This window comes from Trichechus manatus, unplaced genomic scaffold, assembly GCF_000243295.1.
Source record: "Trichechus manatus latirostris isolate Lorelei unplaced genomic scaffold, TriManLat1.0 scaffold00039, whole genome shotgun sequence".
NCBI classification, from domain to species: domain Eukaryota; kingdom Metazoa; phylum Chordata; class Mammalia; order Sirenia; family Trichechidae; genus Trichechus; species Trichechus manatus.
The window spans coordinates 5,942,265-5,959,330 of NW_004443975.1; the positions used below are offsets into that span (position 1 = coordinate 5,942,265).

Below are 17,066 nucleotides of genomic sequence, written 5' to 3' on the forward strand. Positions count from 1 at the left end.
TGCCTCTTAGTCAAGTAGATACAAGGGAACAAAGGGGCAGCTTCTGTCCAGAGGTGAGATGGGAAGGCAGAGAGAGTTAGGAGCTGGTTGAATGGTCACGGGGAATCAGGGGTGGAAAGGAAGAATGTGCTGTCACAGAATGGGGTGAGCAATTAGGGTCTCATAACAATGTATGTATAAAATTTTATATGGGAGACTAACTTGAAATGTGAACTTCATTTAATTACAACAATAAAAAAATTTAAAAAATAATAATAAAAATAAATACAGTCAGGTGAAATACAAACTACCCATAAACTTACTTAAGTTTTATGGAAAATATGGAAGTATCTCACATGTTTTATCTACTTACTCTAACAAACAGCTATAAGTCTTCAGTACAAAGGCTAACTAATCTACTTACAGGCAACATACTGGATTATATTTATTAATGTAAAAATGTTCTGCAGTGATCATCAAAAATTGTCCTCTTCAGATTTTATAGATTAAGCAGCACTTGGCAAGCAATCCAATGAGGACAGGGACATTTTCACATAAAAATTATGATCTTATTCCAGTACAGTTTAGTTTAAATAAAAGTTATTTTTAAAAGCTATTTTACTGAGTTTCTATTATGCACAGGGTTAAAGTTTGTGACTGTTATTTGATTTCTGCCCTTGGCTGGGTAATACTATAAGAACCCGGATGTGGCTGCCTTCTAAATGGGGGTCAATGCTAGAACCAGAGCAGCTGCTGCCTCAGGAGACAAACATATTTAAATATAATTTAAGAGTCTGAATCAATCACATAGAAGTTTCCAACATGGTTTATAGTTCTTATTTCTTTCATAATTGTAGTCTCTTAATCATGTCACTGCTACTCAGTTCTATCAGCTCGGGGAAGAAAACCTCAAATTTACTGGTGGTGGCTTAAATTACTTCTAGAATCTAGTTTGCTCTATTGGAGGAGAAACCAGTCTGAATAAAGCCTGAATCACTTAAAAGCAATTTTATTACATTTAGGCACAAAGAGTCAATTCTTGAGATTGTCAGATGGCATATCTACATGCATATTATTAGATGTAAATAAATGCTGTTTGTATTTTCATATGGCTCATTTTTAAATAAGCTTATGTCTCATAAAATACTGCTTATACTATTAATTTGCTTAGATAACCCTTTCTTCAGAAATACGCAAGTTTGAGCCTGTTGTTGTGTGCTATTGAGTCAATTTCGACTCATAGCAATCCTATAGACAGGGCAGAACTGCCCCATAGAGTTTCCTAGGCTGAAATCTTCCCAGAAGCAGACCACCAAGTCATTCGTCCCACAGAAGTGTTGGCGGGTTTGAATAGCCAACCTTTGGGTTAGCAGCTGAGCGCTTAACCACTGCACCACCAGGGCTCCTAGCCCTTGTCAAAAAAACAGAAGCAAAAAATCAATAAGGTTTTATATACATGTATTTGGATCCTAATTACTACAATCCACCCTACTTAGGTTTAACTAAAATTAAAAGATAAAATTGGTTATTAAATATTTTCACATGATAAATTTCTGACAAAAAAGATAGTCGTAAATAAATGCAACATGCCCAAGCCCCTTACCAATATGAGCTCTGTCAGATATGATAAGCCTTTTTTCCCAGCCTTCTAGACCTAGAGGAAAGGGGGACAAAAGATACATTTAACTGAACATTTTATACAATAATTTCTTAACCTTAATTTCTTTATCAGTACAATGTCTAAAAGTGTTTTTCACTGAAGGAACCACTTTAGTTAACTTCTCTTCAGCAGAGGAAACGCTATATTTATTAAGAATTCTCCTAACTGTCATTCATATACAGGTTCATAAAAACTCTTATCTTTTTAAATGTTTTGCTCTAAAAAGCTCCAAGCTGCAAACCAGCAAAAGCTACATAAAATACTTTTAGAAATTTAAAAATTAAATGGTAGAAAAACGCTTTCTGTTGCTGGGGGTAGGGGAGAAGAAGAGGCAGAAGTTCGAAAGAAAGGAGTTAATTTTGAGAATGGCACCCTTTTCCAAAAGGCAATTATAAAAAGTGTGAGTAAACAAAATAAGGAAACTTCCTCACTGATTCCTCCAAAGTAGTCTATTACTCCATGTTTCACACTGAACTGTAATTATTTATGTACTTATTTGTCTCTTTATATAGCTGTGGATGCCTTTGGGCAGAAGGCATGAGTTTTCATAGTATGGGACCTATCATCCAGTAAAGTGTTCAAAAAAATTATTGTTGAATGAATAGACACAGGAATTCAAAGAAACGACAGAAGGAAAAGTGCAAAGGGCAACATTCTTAAAGGAGATGATGAAGAGCAGAGTGCAGCATGGGAGCCTCAAGCTGACCGGTTTAAAGAGGGACTAGGACACACAGCCAAAAACGCACGGAGGACAAAGGAGATGGTAGCAAGACAGGATTTCATAACGCTGGAATTAGTTGCTAGGAACACCTGCGGTGATAGATTGCTAATTTTAAGCCTGAACAACACATTTTAACAACAGTAATATAACTGAATAATTCAAACGAGAGCTAAGCTAAACAGAAAGAGTACTAACAATTTTCCTTAATTGTACATTATTTATATTCTAAATTGCCCTCACACCCTAGTGAGGTTGCTAAGTGGAATGAAAAGATGCCTTCAAAACTCCAAAAGAGATTAGGAAAGGTAGGAATCCAAGGCTATCTTCTGAAAGGATATATTGCATAAAAGGAGCACGTCCTTTATTTGGAGGGAAGAACCTGAACAACCTCCCTCTCACCCGAGTTATATAAACCAACGGAGAGCTCCAGATCCTCTGAAAACAGGGCTGACAGCATGCAAAATGGGCTCCAGTGGTCTCCCTCACCACCCTAAGCCAGTCCTCGGTCTGGGAAGAAGGAGGATGCTAACTTGAGCACAGATGACAAAATGAATGAAGTAATTTCTGAGAGTTTTGCCACCAACTTAGAGCTACCGTATAACAAGGCTTTCAGTAATTTTAGGTATGGCAAATCAAACAAAAGTTTGCAGATTATCATTATGTTAAAAATTAGGACTCATTATATTTGCCTTTTGTTTACTATACTGATTAAACAGAATAAAATTTAATAACCAACAATTAAAATGTTTGTCCTACAACAATTTGCAACTTTAAAGTATTACTAAGACAAAAATGTTAAACTTGCCTGGCATGGACTCCTAATAAAACTACAAAAAGTTACTGGTTACCAGGCAAAACAGACTCATCCTTTCATACCTTTTCCTTTTTGAACATTTTTCTCTGCCTCCTCGAACAATCCAGGCAAATGAATTACCACACCATTTCCTAAAGAAAAACAAATCTCAACCATAGACATCTATAAACAGAAACATACATAATGATATTATAACACAGACATCTATTTGTTTGTTGGCAGGTGCTGTCGAGTCGATCTCCACTCACAGTACCCCCATGTGACAGAGTAGAACTGCCCCACAGGGTTTTCTAGGCTGTAATCTTTACAGGAACAGATCGCCAGGTCTTTTCTCCTGCAGAGCAGCTGGACAGGTGCTAACCACCAACATTTCAGTTAGCAGCCGAGCACTTAGCCATTATGCCACCAGGGTTCCTTATAATATAAACATATATAATGATATTATAATATAGCCATTAATAACAACATTTTATAATAGTAGAGGAGATACTTTGATTAATGGGACATTCTGATTTACCAGGGAGATAACACAGAAATGATTATAAGTTGTAAGTAGTGGTATAATGTGAATACATAATTATATATAGAATATAAAACTAAAATTATACTTAACATAATTTAAAATATCTTTGAAATAAGTTATTTTTTAAAGAAACCAGTTATGCAGCTTTCGGGAAATCAAGCCAGATCACAGGCGACTCTAGATCAATGTCCTTCAAATTGGAGAATCACATCCAATTAGTGGTCATAAAATCAATTAGCATTTCTTAAACATAAGAAAATGAAAAAATATCAGATTGTATCACATCTAGTAAGGGTTCAGAATCAATCTGTGAAACATAGACCTACTGTATTTTTTACTGTGAGTCATAGTCAAAAATGGTTGAAAACCTGAGTTGTTGATCTAATACTTCTTAGTAGAATTAAGACTGCCAGCAATCACAGATAAATACAAAGTAATTATTCTAAAAGGCATTACTACTAAAAGGTCTAAAAGAGTTAAAGAGCCAAAGTTAGGTATATTTCAGAAGGCACCATGGCCAAAATTTATAAGGAATCAATGAAGCCATTTGGTAAGTGAGAAATGAAATCAGTTGATGATAAAAAATGAATACCATTGTCAACTGGGGGAAAAAAATCCCCAAGCAGTTCAGTTAACACTATATACTTACCAATGAATGCAGTAACATTTGGATTAATTATTCCACTGGGTAGAAGATGAAAATCATATTCTACAGAATCCACAACAACTGTATGGCCAGCATTATTTCCTCCCTAAAACATAAGAAACAGGAAAATTGAGCCTGATGATAAATGGCAGATAGTACATCTCCCTCCAAAGTGAGTTACTATTTTCTGCTAAAATGTCAATATCACTTAAGAAACCCAAGTATTTTTCATGTATACTGATTCTTTACAGGCTTCAGAATAGTTTGGCAGTCCTCCCTCCATCCCCACTGTAGTGTGCTTCAGTGATAATCCCTGAAATACTCTGGAAATTGGAGAATTCAGGTTTCAGGAAGATAGGAAAACATATCCCTTCTTAAGAGGGACAAAATGTGGGGGGAAAAAAAAAACAGTTTGTGACTGTTTTTTGGCATTATGTAGGGCATGTAGCAATCTAATTATTTAGAACAATTACCTATACAAAAATATCTAAGATTGAGAAAAGTAATTTCTACAATTACCCTAACTCGATGTACATATTCATATACTTCCCATTGTCCTAAGAGTATGTCAAGCAACTCTGTGACCTAAGGTTTGTCTTCTTACATGGACTTTTAACCAAGAAATCCAAGTACCCCCCTACCCCAGTATTGGTAATCTTGGGTCTCCAATTTATCAATTTATAAATCAGTCTTGTGAGTTTGGTTACTGACCAGTCCCTGGAGCCTGCTCATCTCTGGCTAAAGCAACACACTTAGGATAAGCAGCTTCTAAAGCTGAGAGTCATACTATAAACCCATGATGAAACCTCTACTTTCTAAGAGTTATCACCTGAACAGTCAAAAAAAAAGTTTAATATGAAAAGTCAAATCATAAAAGGTACAAGGATACTGAGGATTAAAAGGTAATTTATGCATATACAAATATATATTATTTTATTCGATATATATAAACGGTAGCAAACTATAAACACTTTGGTAGCTTGCTTTTTTCAATTAACAAATCTTATCACTTATTCCATAATCCTCTTCATTCTTTTAACAGCTGCATTGTATTCCTTTGTGTATGGGTGCTCAAGCATTTATTAAATTGGCCCCATAATGAGAAGCATTTAGGTTGTGTCCAATTTTCTACCATTACAATGTTTCAATAAACTTTCTGGTACATACTTTTATTTCATACTTGTACAAATTTACCACCAATTCTGATAGAATCCTAAAACATTACATACCAAAAGGACATAACTGATTTTAACTTAGTCTTCTTTAAAATAATTCACAGACACCACTAAAGACAATTCTTACTTGCTTTTTATAGTTTTTCCGTCTCCTTCACTGTAAGCTATTACTTCTTTAACTCTCATGACAATATTAGCCTTTTTTATCCCAAACTTTTGTGATTAGGAAAACTACCTCTAAACATTCAGGAATTAATGACAGCAATAACCATGATGGGGAGATGATGACTGATATGTTCTTTTTTTTTTTTTTAAGGCAGGTGGTTGTGATAGGTGACTTCAGGAAGAATGAAGTAGTTTAATTCCTTCACGAGTTTTTCCAAGTTTCCAGGTGGAAAAGTCCAGCTGCAAAAGTCTTGAAATCACTCCTTAGTGCAAAGCTCGCTCACTTAAACATTAACCAACATTTTTCAATAACCGATGTCTTATTAAGAGTTATTAATGGTTTCATTTAAATTGTTTGTTTGGGCATGGAAATGTGGTTACAGACATCCACAATGGCCCTGGACTATCCCATTAAGGACACAGGGGAGAAAATGTACACACTTATCAATACATTTAGTCACTAGTGCCCTAACAGGGAGTTGGGAGTATGGTTCCTTTTAATCTTAAACGCATGCTGTGCAGAAAAGTCCTGAAGTAAAATGAGCTGCAACGCATAAGAGATTTCATGAGGAAATAATCTATACAGAAAATAAGGTTTAGGATGTTGTCATAGTTCATAAAATGTGACAGTTAAAACTTCAAATTCAAAGTGTCTATTTGGATGACCACCTAAAATATTTATAATTATGTGGACTGTGCAAAATTCACCTTAGAAGCTCAGGCAATTGTCCTCAAACACACTTATCCTGGTACAAGGAGAGGCCACGTATACAAGCAGATAGCAAAACAAAGAGGTTTCAAATATGAAGAGCATCAGTGCCGGCCACCACCTCACCCTCTAACCTTCAGTCCCCAACAAATTACAAGGGCAGATACTCTTCTAATGTGTAATGTGTAGCCTTCTACGTTGGTGATGGAGCTGTTTCTTACAAGGGCAACTCTATGTAGTATGCCCCAGGATGAGTAGCAGTAAGGATATATTTGTTTAATGATTCTCATTGCTACACTGGGGAGCCCAGATGTGCTATATACATGATGGGATATACCTATGTATATTTTGTTTTATTTTTAACAGAGACATACAACTCCCTTCTCAATTCAAATTTTCCCCAAACCAAACTTGTTTTTTTTTTTAAAAAAGTATCATATATGCATATTAATAGTTACACGCAACCTCTTGCTGCTTTGCTAAATTCCCATAACATGTATGATCCCAGTCACTCATGCAGCCTTTAATGAATACTTCTAATTATCATAGCTGTATGTTCTATATTACTATACAAACACAATGTGCTCAATTAGTAATTGTTATGGAATAAAAAGCTGTGGAATAACAATGTTGTTTTTCAGATCAATTATGCCAATGTGGAAAATACTCTTTAATGATTCTCGGGTATTTTAATTCATTTTTTAAAACCATTTTTAATTTTGAAATGTAGCAAAAAACCATCTAAACAAAAAATCTTATTTAAATCCTAATATTTATTTCCAGAAAAGCATTAGGTCTACAGTGTATTAGACTGCTGGAAAACAATTTACAAATAAGCACAACCCAGAACTAATGTTTCTTCATTCCTTGTTTCCCTATATGAAATGAATTCCAAGTCAGCTATAGTTTTTGTATGTTCGGTCCCTCTTCTTCTCCCTTACTTTGCAAATCATAATAATCATTCCTCTGGCCATCGTGACTGATCCAGAGAAGGAATTTGATCCAGCCTGAGCCAATCAGATTGTCTCTCTTGGGAATCTGATTTTGAGTAGAGAGAAAGGCAGGAATGAGAGATGCTGTTATCTTACGGAGCATCCTAAAGAGAAAGGATGCCGGTTCCAGCTGCTGGGAGAGCCCGGGAGCTGCCTTGATTTCAGGCCACCTTGAGGCTTGGCAGTCCTGCTCTTCTTTCAAACATATTTCCACTTTGCCTAAGGTAGAGCCTTTTTCTATTGCTTGCAAAGAATTCAAACAATTTGCAAAACAAACTCATTGCAACACAGTATGGATACAGCTTGCTCCCTGAGTTCACATCTCATACTAGTGATAAATGAATATAAAAATGATTAACTGCTAACTTTTAATATCATTTATGCTGTTAAGGACAATGCTCTAAAATATGGTACCATAGGACAAAGGGATGATATAACAGTATTTTGTTATTTTGCAACTGTTCTCAGTTTTTCCACATATTCTTTCTTCCTAATTTGATTTTAATTTTCAGGCAGTCAGAAGACAAGTGTTTTTAATTTTCTTTCCATGGCTCCACAGAACCAGAGCCTGTGAAGCCCAGCTCTAGAATAAAAGTTTGGATCAGGAAATGTTGGTACATGTTTCTGATTAAGAAGGTCCAAAGGTCCAGGTAAGGTTTAAAACACACACCACACACACACAACAACAACAACTAATTTGGAAGGCAAGAACGGTATTCACTGGCCCATAACAATTATTCCCGATGTTTAACTTAGTGTGCTACTGGGTCTTCCCCTTCCCAAAACCAATGCCCTATAGGATCGCTATGAGTAGGAATCGACTTGGCAGCAAGGGACTTTTTTGGTTTTCTCTACACCCTACCCCCCGCCCAATGTGTTCCTGCTATGATCCAGATGAAGGCAGAGAAAGGCGCCAGGACACTTTTATAAACTTGAAACAACGGCATCTCTTCTCCACTAGAAGCAGAGGCCCAAGTGTCAAGGGTGAACAATTTCATGCTCATATCCCAGAGGCATTTCTCAGGCCATTTAGTTAGGCCTCTTCCATAATAGTCTCTGTGTCTTCCCTTTGCCGTTTCTGCTCTGAAAACATGAACACTGTACTGTGATCACAGAGCTCGAAATGAACACCAATCAAGCAGTCAGAGTTACCACTATGGATTACAGCGAAGAGAAGCAATGCTTCAGACCCCATGCCCCTGAACCACTCCAGTAACTATTTCTTGTCCCAGAGTCTTCACGCTTCCTAGGACTCCAACAATCTTTTGAGTCATGTTTATTACCTATGCTGCTTTCTTGATAAAGGCTATAACACCTGTGTCTCCCTTTCCAGATGAAATATTTCACTATCCACCAAAACTAAAGCACTAGTCAATCCACAGCAATAATAGGATGACTGTTTATATAAACATATCCACGTAATGCAACTAGCATGATTCCAAAGTAGAGCAGGTTAAGTTACTACTACTAAGTTGGTCAAACTCAACTATTCAGCAGTGACCAGATACATAATAGGAACATAAAACCTATACAGAGTATCTGAATTTCTTCTTAGTAAACACATCCCAGTGCCCTGCTCAGTTATCTTTTAAAAGTTTAAAAATACCTGCTTTACCTTACACTACTATGGCTGCTTTCCAATTTCAGATACACATAAATGCCACACAAATGATGAAAACCTCAGGTACCTTATTTTATACCTTAAACTGCCATCATGAAACAACTTGGAAAGGGGCATTGCCTTGGAGGATCTTAGGCTCCTAATTAAGAAGCTTCAGATACTAGGTATCAAACTCTAACGTACATACTTAGTAGAGTCACAGACATGAAGATCAGACATAACAACAAAAACATGCAGGAACCATTGGTTCACCTAGTCATTAAATCCACAAAGCGGTTTTCTTAAAAACATGCTGAAACAGAACAAGACAAGACAAACGAGACAAAAGAGAGAAAGTTTTCTACCATAATAAAATCCTTGCTTTAAAAGGAATTATGAACAACTTGATATAGACAAATTTCTAGTCTTAAAAATGTCATGGGGCCTCCTATTTTTTAAGTAGAATTTTATTATAATGAATTAAATATAATTAAAAGTTGGTTCGATGTAAAGAACCATACAGACCTGGAGCCACAGAGTAGCCGTGGGAACGTCCTCTGTTTATTTTTCTTTTCATTGCTTCCACCAAGCAATGCTGAACACCTCCATGTCCTTCTTCTGTTGATACAAGTATTCTAACAGTCATCAGTCTTCACTTAGCAATATGTAGCTTATCCACACTAATATCTGAGGTCAAAATCTCACACAGTCCCCAAAAATAATATAACTAGATTTGTATCCAATTTTCATACAAAGCTAATAAGTACCTGTCAATTTACTGCTTCACTCTAGATTTGGTCTAGGCAACAGTTTTTTGTAGAAACACTTGAAGCGCCATTGAGGCGGTCTCATATAACTTAACAATTCATATGTCAAAAGTAGAGATGATGGTATATCATGTATACTAATATGATAGATTTAATTAGTGAACAACCCAGGACATCCTCATTGGCCACACTTTTTCAGCTCTACCAACCACAGCAGAAAAAGACTATTTTCTAGAACTACGTAACATTCAACTGAAATACACTGAGGAGATATATGAAAACAATAAAAATATCAGTTATCTATTTTTGCACAGATACAAGAGATATGACTTAATAGAAACAAAGCTTTGCAACATAATGCTACAATACAAAAAATACTAGTTGAAATACTAAATAACAATTATTAATCCAAGGGATGCTGGAGATTCCACCTTAAATTCATGTCAACAGTCAAATCGTCCAGGGAGATGTTAAAATAATTTACAGGAAAAGGTTAACTGGTTTCCAAGAAATTGCTTGCAGTCATCTAGCCACCCCATAAATATCTGTTGAGTATTTCCACTCTGCATTACGTCGTACTATGTACTATGAAAGAAAACAAAACAGGAAAGAAGTCCACTTTTTGAGGAAACTTATATTCTAGTTGGGAAAGCACAGTAATCAGAGAAAGCAAGATTTAACAAAGTATACCAGATATTGGTTTACACTTACGTACCTGGAAAATACTATAAACTACATAAAACAGTTTTGATAGTCAGAAAACACAGAAATAGCAATTGTCTATAAACCTGGAAGAATGGCTTCCCATAAATAAAATGCTAATTCTCTACCATCTTCAAAATTATGGGAAGTAGGCTGGAAGATAATTTTAAGTGTACAAGGTCAAGGCATTAAATAACACTAAATTTATTCTTTTTAAACTGTCTTTCAACCTTTCTATTTCAAGGAGGCAGTCTGTTGTCTAGTAGGTCTTTTACACTTCTCTATCACTTACTAATATCCCTTTTTGACAAAGTTGGTTTCAGAGTCTTCAGTGGATACCAGCATCTAGAGAGAAATTAGTAACACTTTTTCGCTGTGTTTCTTTTTATGGTAAACTTTTATCTATAGCAAATTAGATAACATACCTTCCCTTTATAATTAATTTTAGTTAATATTTTCTCTTTATATTGACTTTAAAATCCTGCGAAAACCACAAAGAAAGAGAATACTGCTCTAACCATTCCCGATTACATGAAACTTTATGCCTCACTGTAACCAAGACCACCAAGCTTTCTCTCTCCAAGAACAAGAAAGCCTTTGCTTAAGGCCTGGTAGAAACTCAATAGTTATAAAGTTTCTACAGTTTCTACTCAACAAAATAAAGGAAACAAAGTATAGTATTTTACTTTGAGAGAATTTGAGGGAAAACAGTGATACTTAGGCTTCCTTGCAAATCAACTTTGAGCTGCCAGAAAGTGATCTTCCTGTTCCAATACTTTAACTGCTTCAAAAACCTGTACTAGTACCAAGCACAGTCACTACCCACCTATCAGTGCGTGTTGCTACAATACTGAACAGGTTTCAGTGGTGCTTCCAGACTAAGACAGCCTAGGAAGAAAGGCCTGGCAATCTACTGCCAAAAAAACTAGCTAATGAAAACCCTGTGGATCACAGGGCCTGATCCCATTGTGCACTGGGTTGCTATGAATTTGGGGCCGACTCCACAGCAGCTAACAAGTACCCTTCTCTGAATATCAGCTAGAACTAACTGCTCCCTCACGTCTTTCTCCCACTCCCCCCTCCAACATATGGATATGTGTGTGTGTGTGTGTGTGTGTGTGTGCGCGTGTGTGTGTGTGCGCGTGTGTGTGTGTATCGATCACCATCCTGGTAATTACTTGCTGGCATAGCAGTTGCTATACTAGACTGTGAGCTCCCTATAGGCACAACCCCTACCTTTTTAACTCCAGGGCTAAACGGTTCCCTATAGACACATTCAATATACTTTGTTGATGAATGAACTTTGTCTCAAGTTGGTCCTATACATAATTCTCCTCTTTTTCTTAAAAGACATATTGATTTAAAATTAAGGCATCAGCAGTGGTTGTCCTTTGATACAAGTCCTCTACACTTATTTATGGATTTAAAGTACCTAGCAAGTTATAAGTAACTCCCCATAAATCCAGAATTTGAAAGATATAAGACTTAAGTGCTATGTTGATGAAAATGCCATTAATATTGCATCTATTCTTTCCAGAAAGGCATTTTATATATTAAAATATATAAATGTAATGTTAGTTTTTAAAAAAAACTATTTTAAACCATATATTGTGAGACACTCCTTTGATAATTCCATTGTTAAACATGGATACATTATGTTCATACTACTTTTGGAAAAACAATGCTGGATAAAATTTGAGTTCATGGCATGAATACGTAAAAAGCAACAACTTTAAACTCTAACAAAGTATGTATTTCCAGTAACACACAAAACTTGAAATATCAAACAAGGCAATCAAGCTTAAAATGTCTTTCCTAATGTTGACTTTTCCCAGCTCTCTATACATACTCATTAAAAATTTTAACATTCCATAGTCTTCATTTTTATATGCCAGAACTTCATTAAGTAGATGTCAGCTTACTAACAAAAAAAAAACCCATTACCATCAAGTCGATTCCGACTCATGTGACCCTGTAGGACAGAGTAGAACTGCCCCATAGAGTTTCCAAGGAGCTCCTGGTAGATTCGAACTGCCGACCTTTTGCTTAGCAGCCGCAGCACTTAACCACTACGCCACCAGGGTTTCCATCAGCTTACTAGTACTGACCAAAGGCGAATCATAAAAGCAGTAAGCTTAAATCTATTCATTACTTACCTACTTTTCACTAACAAGACTAATTAGAATCCTTCTAATGATGCACTCTTAAAAAGCACTAGAAGAATATGAAGATTTTAGAATTAATAGGGAAGGCAATAAGTCAAAAAGTTTACAGGTGAGGAAATTCAGCCTAACAAGTCTGACCAATTATCTCTCCACTATCTTCAGCTAACATTTTAAAGCCAAACCTGGCTCCTTCTCAATTACTTCTCTACGTTTTCCAAGGGCATCAGATCAGATTGATCCATGACCTCAAGATAACTTCCTCAGTGATATAGTAATACCTTCTCCAATCTGCACGCTAACTCTAATATTTTTCAAAGGGATACTAAAATTAAGGATCATCCGCTATAATAGTTACGTTCCCAGAACCTACTTACAATCCATAATGTAACTCAACCCGAGCATTAGTATTTCAAGGTAAAGGTGATGTCCTGTGTGACGGGGAGTAAAGGAGTCAAAAACAGGTCTCAGCCTCTCTTCTCTTCTACCTAGCAAGAAGTAGTTATTCCCAATAGCATGGGCCAGACCTTAAGACAAAAGGTGGAAGCTGGGCTTCTGGAACAGCTCCTAAGGTAGTGTGGGGCAGGAATTCAACAGCAACACCTTTCACCTTTCGGAGTGCGGTTAAGGTGCGTTTGTTGGGAAGGGGTGGAGGAACAGGAGGTTGTAAGGGAAGGAGAGGTGGTAGTGATGGTAACAGGTAATTGATGCAACAGCTATCCTGGCCAAGGAATGGGTGTCAAGGGCAGGTGGATTTCTGTATGCAGAAAACAGAGGAAGTCAGGGAATACTTCCATTTAGCTTTTCATGCAACTATAATTTCCTTGTTTCTGCATGCTCACACGGTATTCAATTTTAGGTAGCAAACTTCCAATCAAGTGAGCCTACTAACTTGTTAGAACACATACCGACACCATCACATTATGTCATGCACGTTCAAGAACGAGAAATATTCTTGCAACCTAAACAGACAGCAGTCATCGTCAGATACGACATTACATTTTGTTTTGAAAGTGGTATTGCTCAACTATTTCAAACGCTGAAACTGGGGATAGTTATCTGAGAGCCTTTACAAAGGCCTAGCCTCTAGGCTGCTTTCAAAGCAAACGACAAATAGGAAGAAAGCGTACACAGAAAACCACGTGTCTCCCCGTAGGAAGTACATTACCACTCCATTTCCCCAAGTTCACTTTCTGTGTGACCCTAACGATGTAGATATTTCTAAATACCAGATTTAATATCCATGTATTACCTGCCTCACTCTTTTAACAGGGCAAGGGTTTCTTCCTCTGGAATCAACAAATAAAAATAAAAATAATCTCTCAATATTAATTTACAGGGTAACGAGTAAAAGAAAGGAAAAACAAAACAAAACCGAGGCTCTTGAACAGTCCAAAGCCTAGAAGTGGGTTCTAATGTCAACAAACAAACTGGACCCGAGGAAGCAAACCTCTGATGCCCCGGGCCCGCATTTTCCTCCAGAGCCAGGTGAGGGAGTGGTGAGTCTGGATTTCGGGGCGTTTCGGAACAATCCAATCCTCCTCGGCCGCAGGGTGGGTGCCGCTGCCGCGCCAGGTCTCCGCCCGGGGTCAGGAGCAGGCCTCGGGCAGTAGCTCCTCAAACCCGGACCATATACCACCCCATCCCGTCCCCATTCCTGCGGCTGAACACGGGTCCCGAGACCGAAAACTACAACTCGCCGGGCATCGCGCAGCTCCCAAAACCTTCCCATCAGCCCGCATTTTCCTCCAGAGCCACTCTATCTCCTCAGCCCAAGACCCCAGGTCAGGGGTCCCTGACCTCCCGCCATTTCTTCCTGTCGCCGCCGCTTGCAGCAAGAGAGAACCTCAAGGTGACACCTTATTTTGGCCGGTAGATTCGGGTTCTGGGCCCGAGTTCCCGGGCACTAGAGGCCAGGCGGCCGAGCTTCTGGGCCCGGTTTCCCGTCACAGCCCCGTCGCCTCACCTGGCAGCGGCAAACGATGTCGGCGTCCTGCGACAGCAGATCCACCACCTTCCCTTTGCCTTCATCGCCCCACTGCGCGCCGAGCACCACCGTCACCCGGTTCCCTCCGGGCCGCGCCCTGAAGCGACTGCAATCGCCATTGGGCAGGGAAGATGCCGCCGGGTTGGTCTCGGCGAACGACATGGTTCCGGCGACGCGAGGAGAACCCAAAAGAGACGCCCGGGAAGAGTGCGGGAACTGAACCGCTCTGCAGCGGCGAGCCACATGCGGAGGAGGAAAGATCCAGAGGCCGGCCCCGCCCCCCGACAGGACCGCCACCCGCCAGCCAGGCCCCGCCCCGCTGTCCGCCTCAGTCGACTCAGTGGGGGACCATCACTGCCCCGCGCAGGCCATCCCTGGCAGCACCGCCCGGAGAAAGAGGCCCTGGTGGCGGCAACCGCCGCCACCCGGGATCCGAGGCCGCGCCCCTTCCGCGGTCTGGCGCGCCACTCTAGGAAGAACCCCGCGAGCGCTAGGGAGCAGGGGCGGAGCTTCGAGCGCGCTTCATACCCACTAACGCCCCGCCTACCCGCCCTTCCGCTTTTCAAACTAGAGAGGCGCGGCTGTGCGAATTAGAATGTCGGACTACAACTCCCGGCATGCAACGCTCTGGCTGAAGTGTGTGTTCTGGTGCCATAGAGTTTGCCATCTGCGCGCTTCCGTCTCTGAAAGCGTTCGTTTTTAATGAAAAAAAAAATTTTTTTTTGTTTTTGTTAAGGAATGAGATAGCGTGTACAAAACGCAAAGGGAGGAATTTCAAAATACAGATAGGAAAGTATATTTGGAAAAGTAAATTGGAAAATACAGGTTTAGAATTGGAAAGTAAAGATCTAGAAGTGAGAGCAGAGATGGAAACAGGGATCCAAAAGAGCAAACTCGAGTAGGGCAATAAGGTAGAGGATATTAGACCTAAAAATCTAGAGATCAGCTAGAGTCCTAACCCCCCTCATTTTACACAGTAGCAGAGACTCAGAGAGGAAGAGTGAATTTACGAATATGCCAGATACTGTAAAACACTTAGATTTTTTTAATCCCCACAACCAAATGAGGTAGGTGGTACAATCTTTTCCTTATCTTACAGGATTCTGGGGGTTTAAAAAGTGAGATAACTTGCTCTAATGAGGCCTGAATTGGTACCTAGGCAGTCAGTCCAGAGCCCATGCCCTTACTGCATACATTCCACTCCTTATAGAGTTTCAGTTGCACCTAGATTTCAGAGTACTTACTTGATCCAATGCTTTTTCAGCTACAACACAAATGAACTATGACATTGAATTCTGATGAAAGTTGCTTAAGGAAAAAAAAAAAGGGAATAGAATTCTAATATATGTAATGTCTCCCAAATCACGTATACCCTGTGGCATTATTCATTAACAGTCCCTATAGCACATTTTCCGCCACGTGTCTGTCAGTTTGTCGCACTGTGGTGGCTTGTGCGTTCCTGTGATACTGGAAGCTTTCCCACACTGATATTTCAAATACCAGCAGGGTCACCCTTGGTGGACAGGTTTCAGTGGAGCTGCCAGACTAAGACAGACTAGGAAGGAGGACCTGGCAGTCAACCTTTGAAAAAATTGGCCAGTGAAAAACTAACGAATAGTAGAGGAACATTGTATGATATAATGCCAGAAAATGAGCCCCTCAGGTTCGAAGGCACTCAAAATACGACTGTGGAAGAGCTGCCTCCTCAAAGTAGAGTCGACTGTAATGTGCACCTAAAAGGAATACCAGTTAATATGACTATTATTCAAATTTACACACCAACCACTAAGGCTAAAGATAAAGAAATTGAAGATTTTTACCCACTTCTGCAGTCTCAAATTGATCAAACATGCAATCAAGACGCACTGATAATTACTGGTGATTGGAATTCAAAAGTTGGAAACAAACAAGAAGGATCAGCAGTTGGAAAATATGGCCTTGGTGATAGAAATGACGCTGGAGATGGCATGATAGAATTTTGCAAGACAAATGACTTATTCACTGCAAATACCTGTTTTCAACAACATACACGGCAACTATACACGTGGACCTCACCAGATGGAATACAAAGGAATCAAATCCATCTGTAGAAAGAGACAATGGAGAAGCTCAATATCATCAGTCAGAAAAAGGCCGGGGGCTGACTGCGGAACAGACCATCAATTGCTCATATGCTTATTCAAGTTGAAGCTGAAAAAAATTAGAGCAACTCCACGAGAGCCAAAATATGACCTTCAGTATATCCCACCTGAATTTAGAGATTACCTCAAGAATAGATCTGACACATTGAACGACAATAACCGAAGATCAGACAATTTGTGGAATGACATCAAGGACATCATACATGAAGAAAGCAAGAGGTCATTAAAAAGACAGGAAAGGAAGAAAAGACCAAAAAGGATGTCAGAAGAGACTTTGAAACTTGCTCTTGAATGTACAGTAGCTAAAGCAAAAGGAAGAAATG

The 17,066-nt window shown here is 38.8% G+C and overlaps 1 protein-coding gene across 3 annotated transcripts in view; it reads right to left on the bottom strand.

Moving 5' to 3' along the window:
* The window catches only part of ADSS2 (adenylosuccinate synthase 2), a 47,309-nt gene extending 32,464 nt beyond the window's left edge, over nucleotides 1–14,845 (bottom strand). The window contains exons 1-4 of one of the 3 annotated variants that reach the window (XR_002824024.1): nucleotides 14,582–14,845; nucleotides 4,347–4,449; nucleotides 3,237–3,305; nucleotides 1,583–1,633 (exon numbers count right to left, since the gene is read on the bottom strand). Coding sequence is in view for 2 of the 3 variants with exons in the window: in XM_004375864.2 (XP_004375921.1) it covers nucleotides 1,583–1,633; nucleotides 3,237–3,305; nucleotides 4,347–4,449; nucleotides 14,582–14,764 (406 nt within the window). In the remaining variant the exon portion in view is untranslated. The remainder of the gene's footprint in view (nucleotides 1–1,582; nucleotides 1,634–3,236; nucleotides 3,306–4,346; nucleotides 4,450–14,581) is intronic. The other 2 variants (XM_004375864.2, XM_023730903.1) reach the window with 2 other exon arrangements.
* Nucleotides 14,846–17,066: the final 2,221 nt, after the last annotated feature.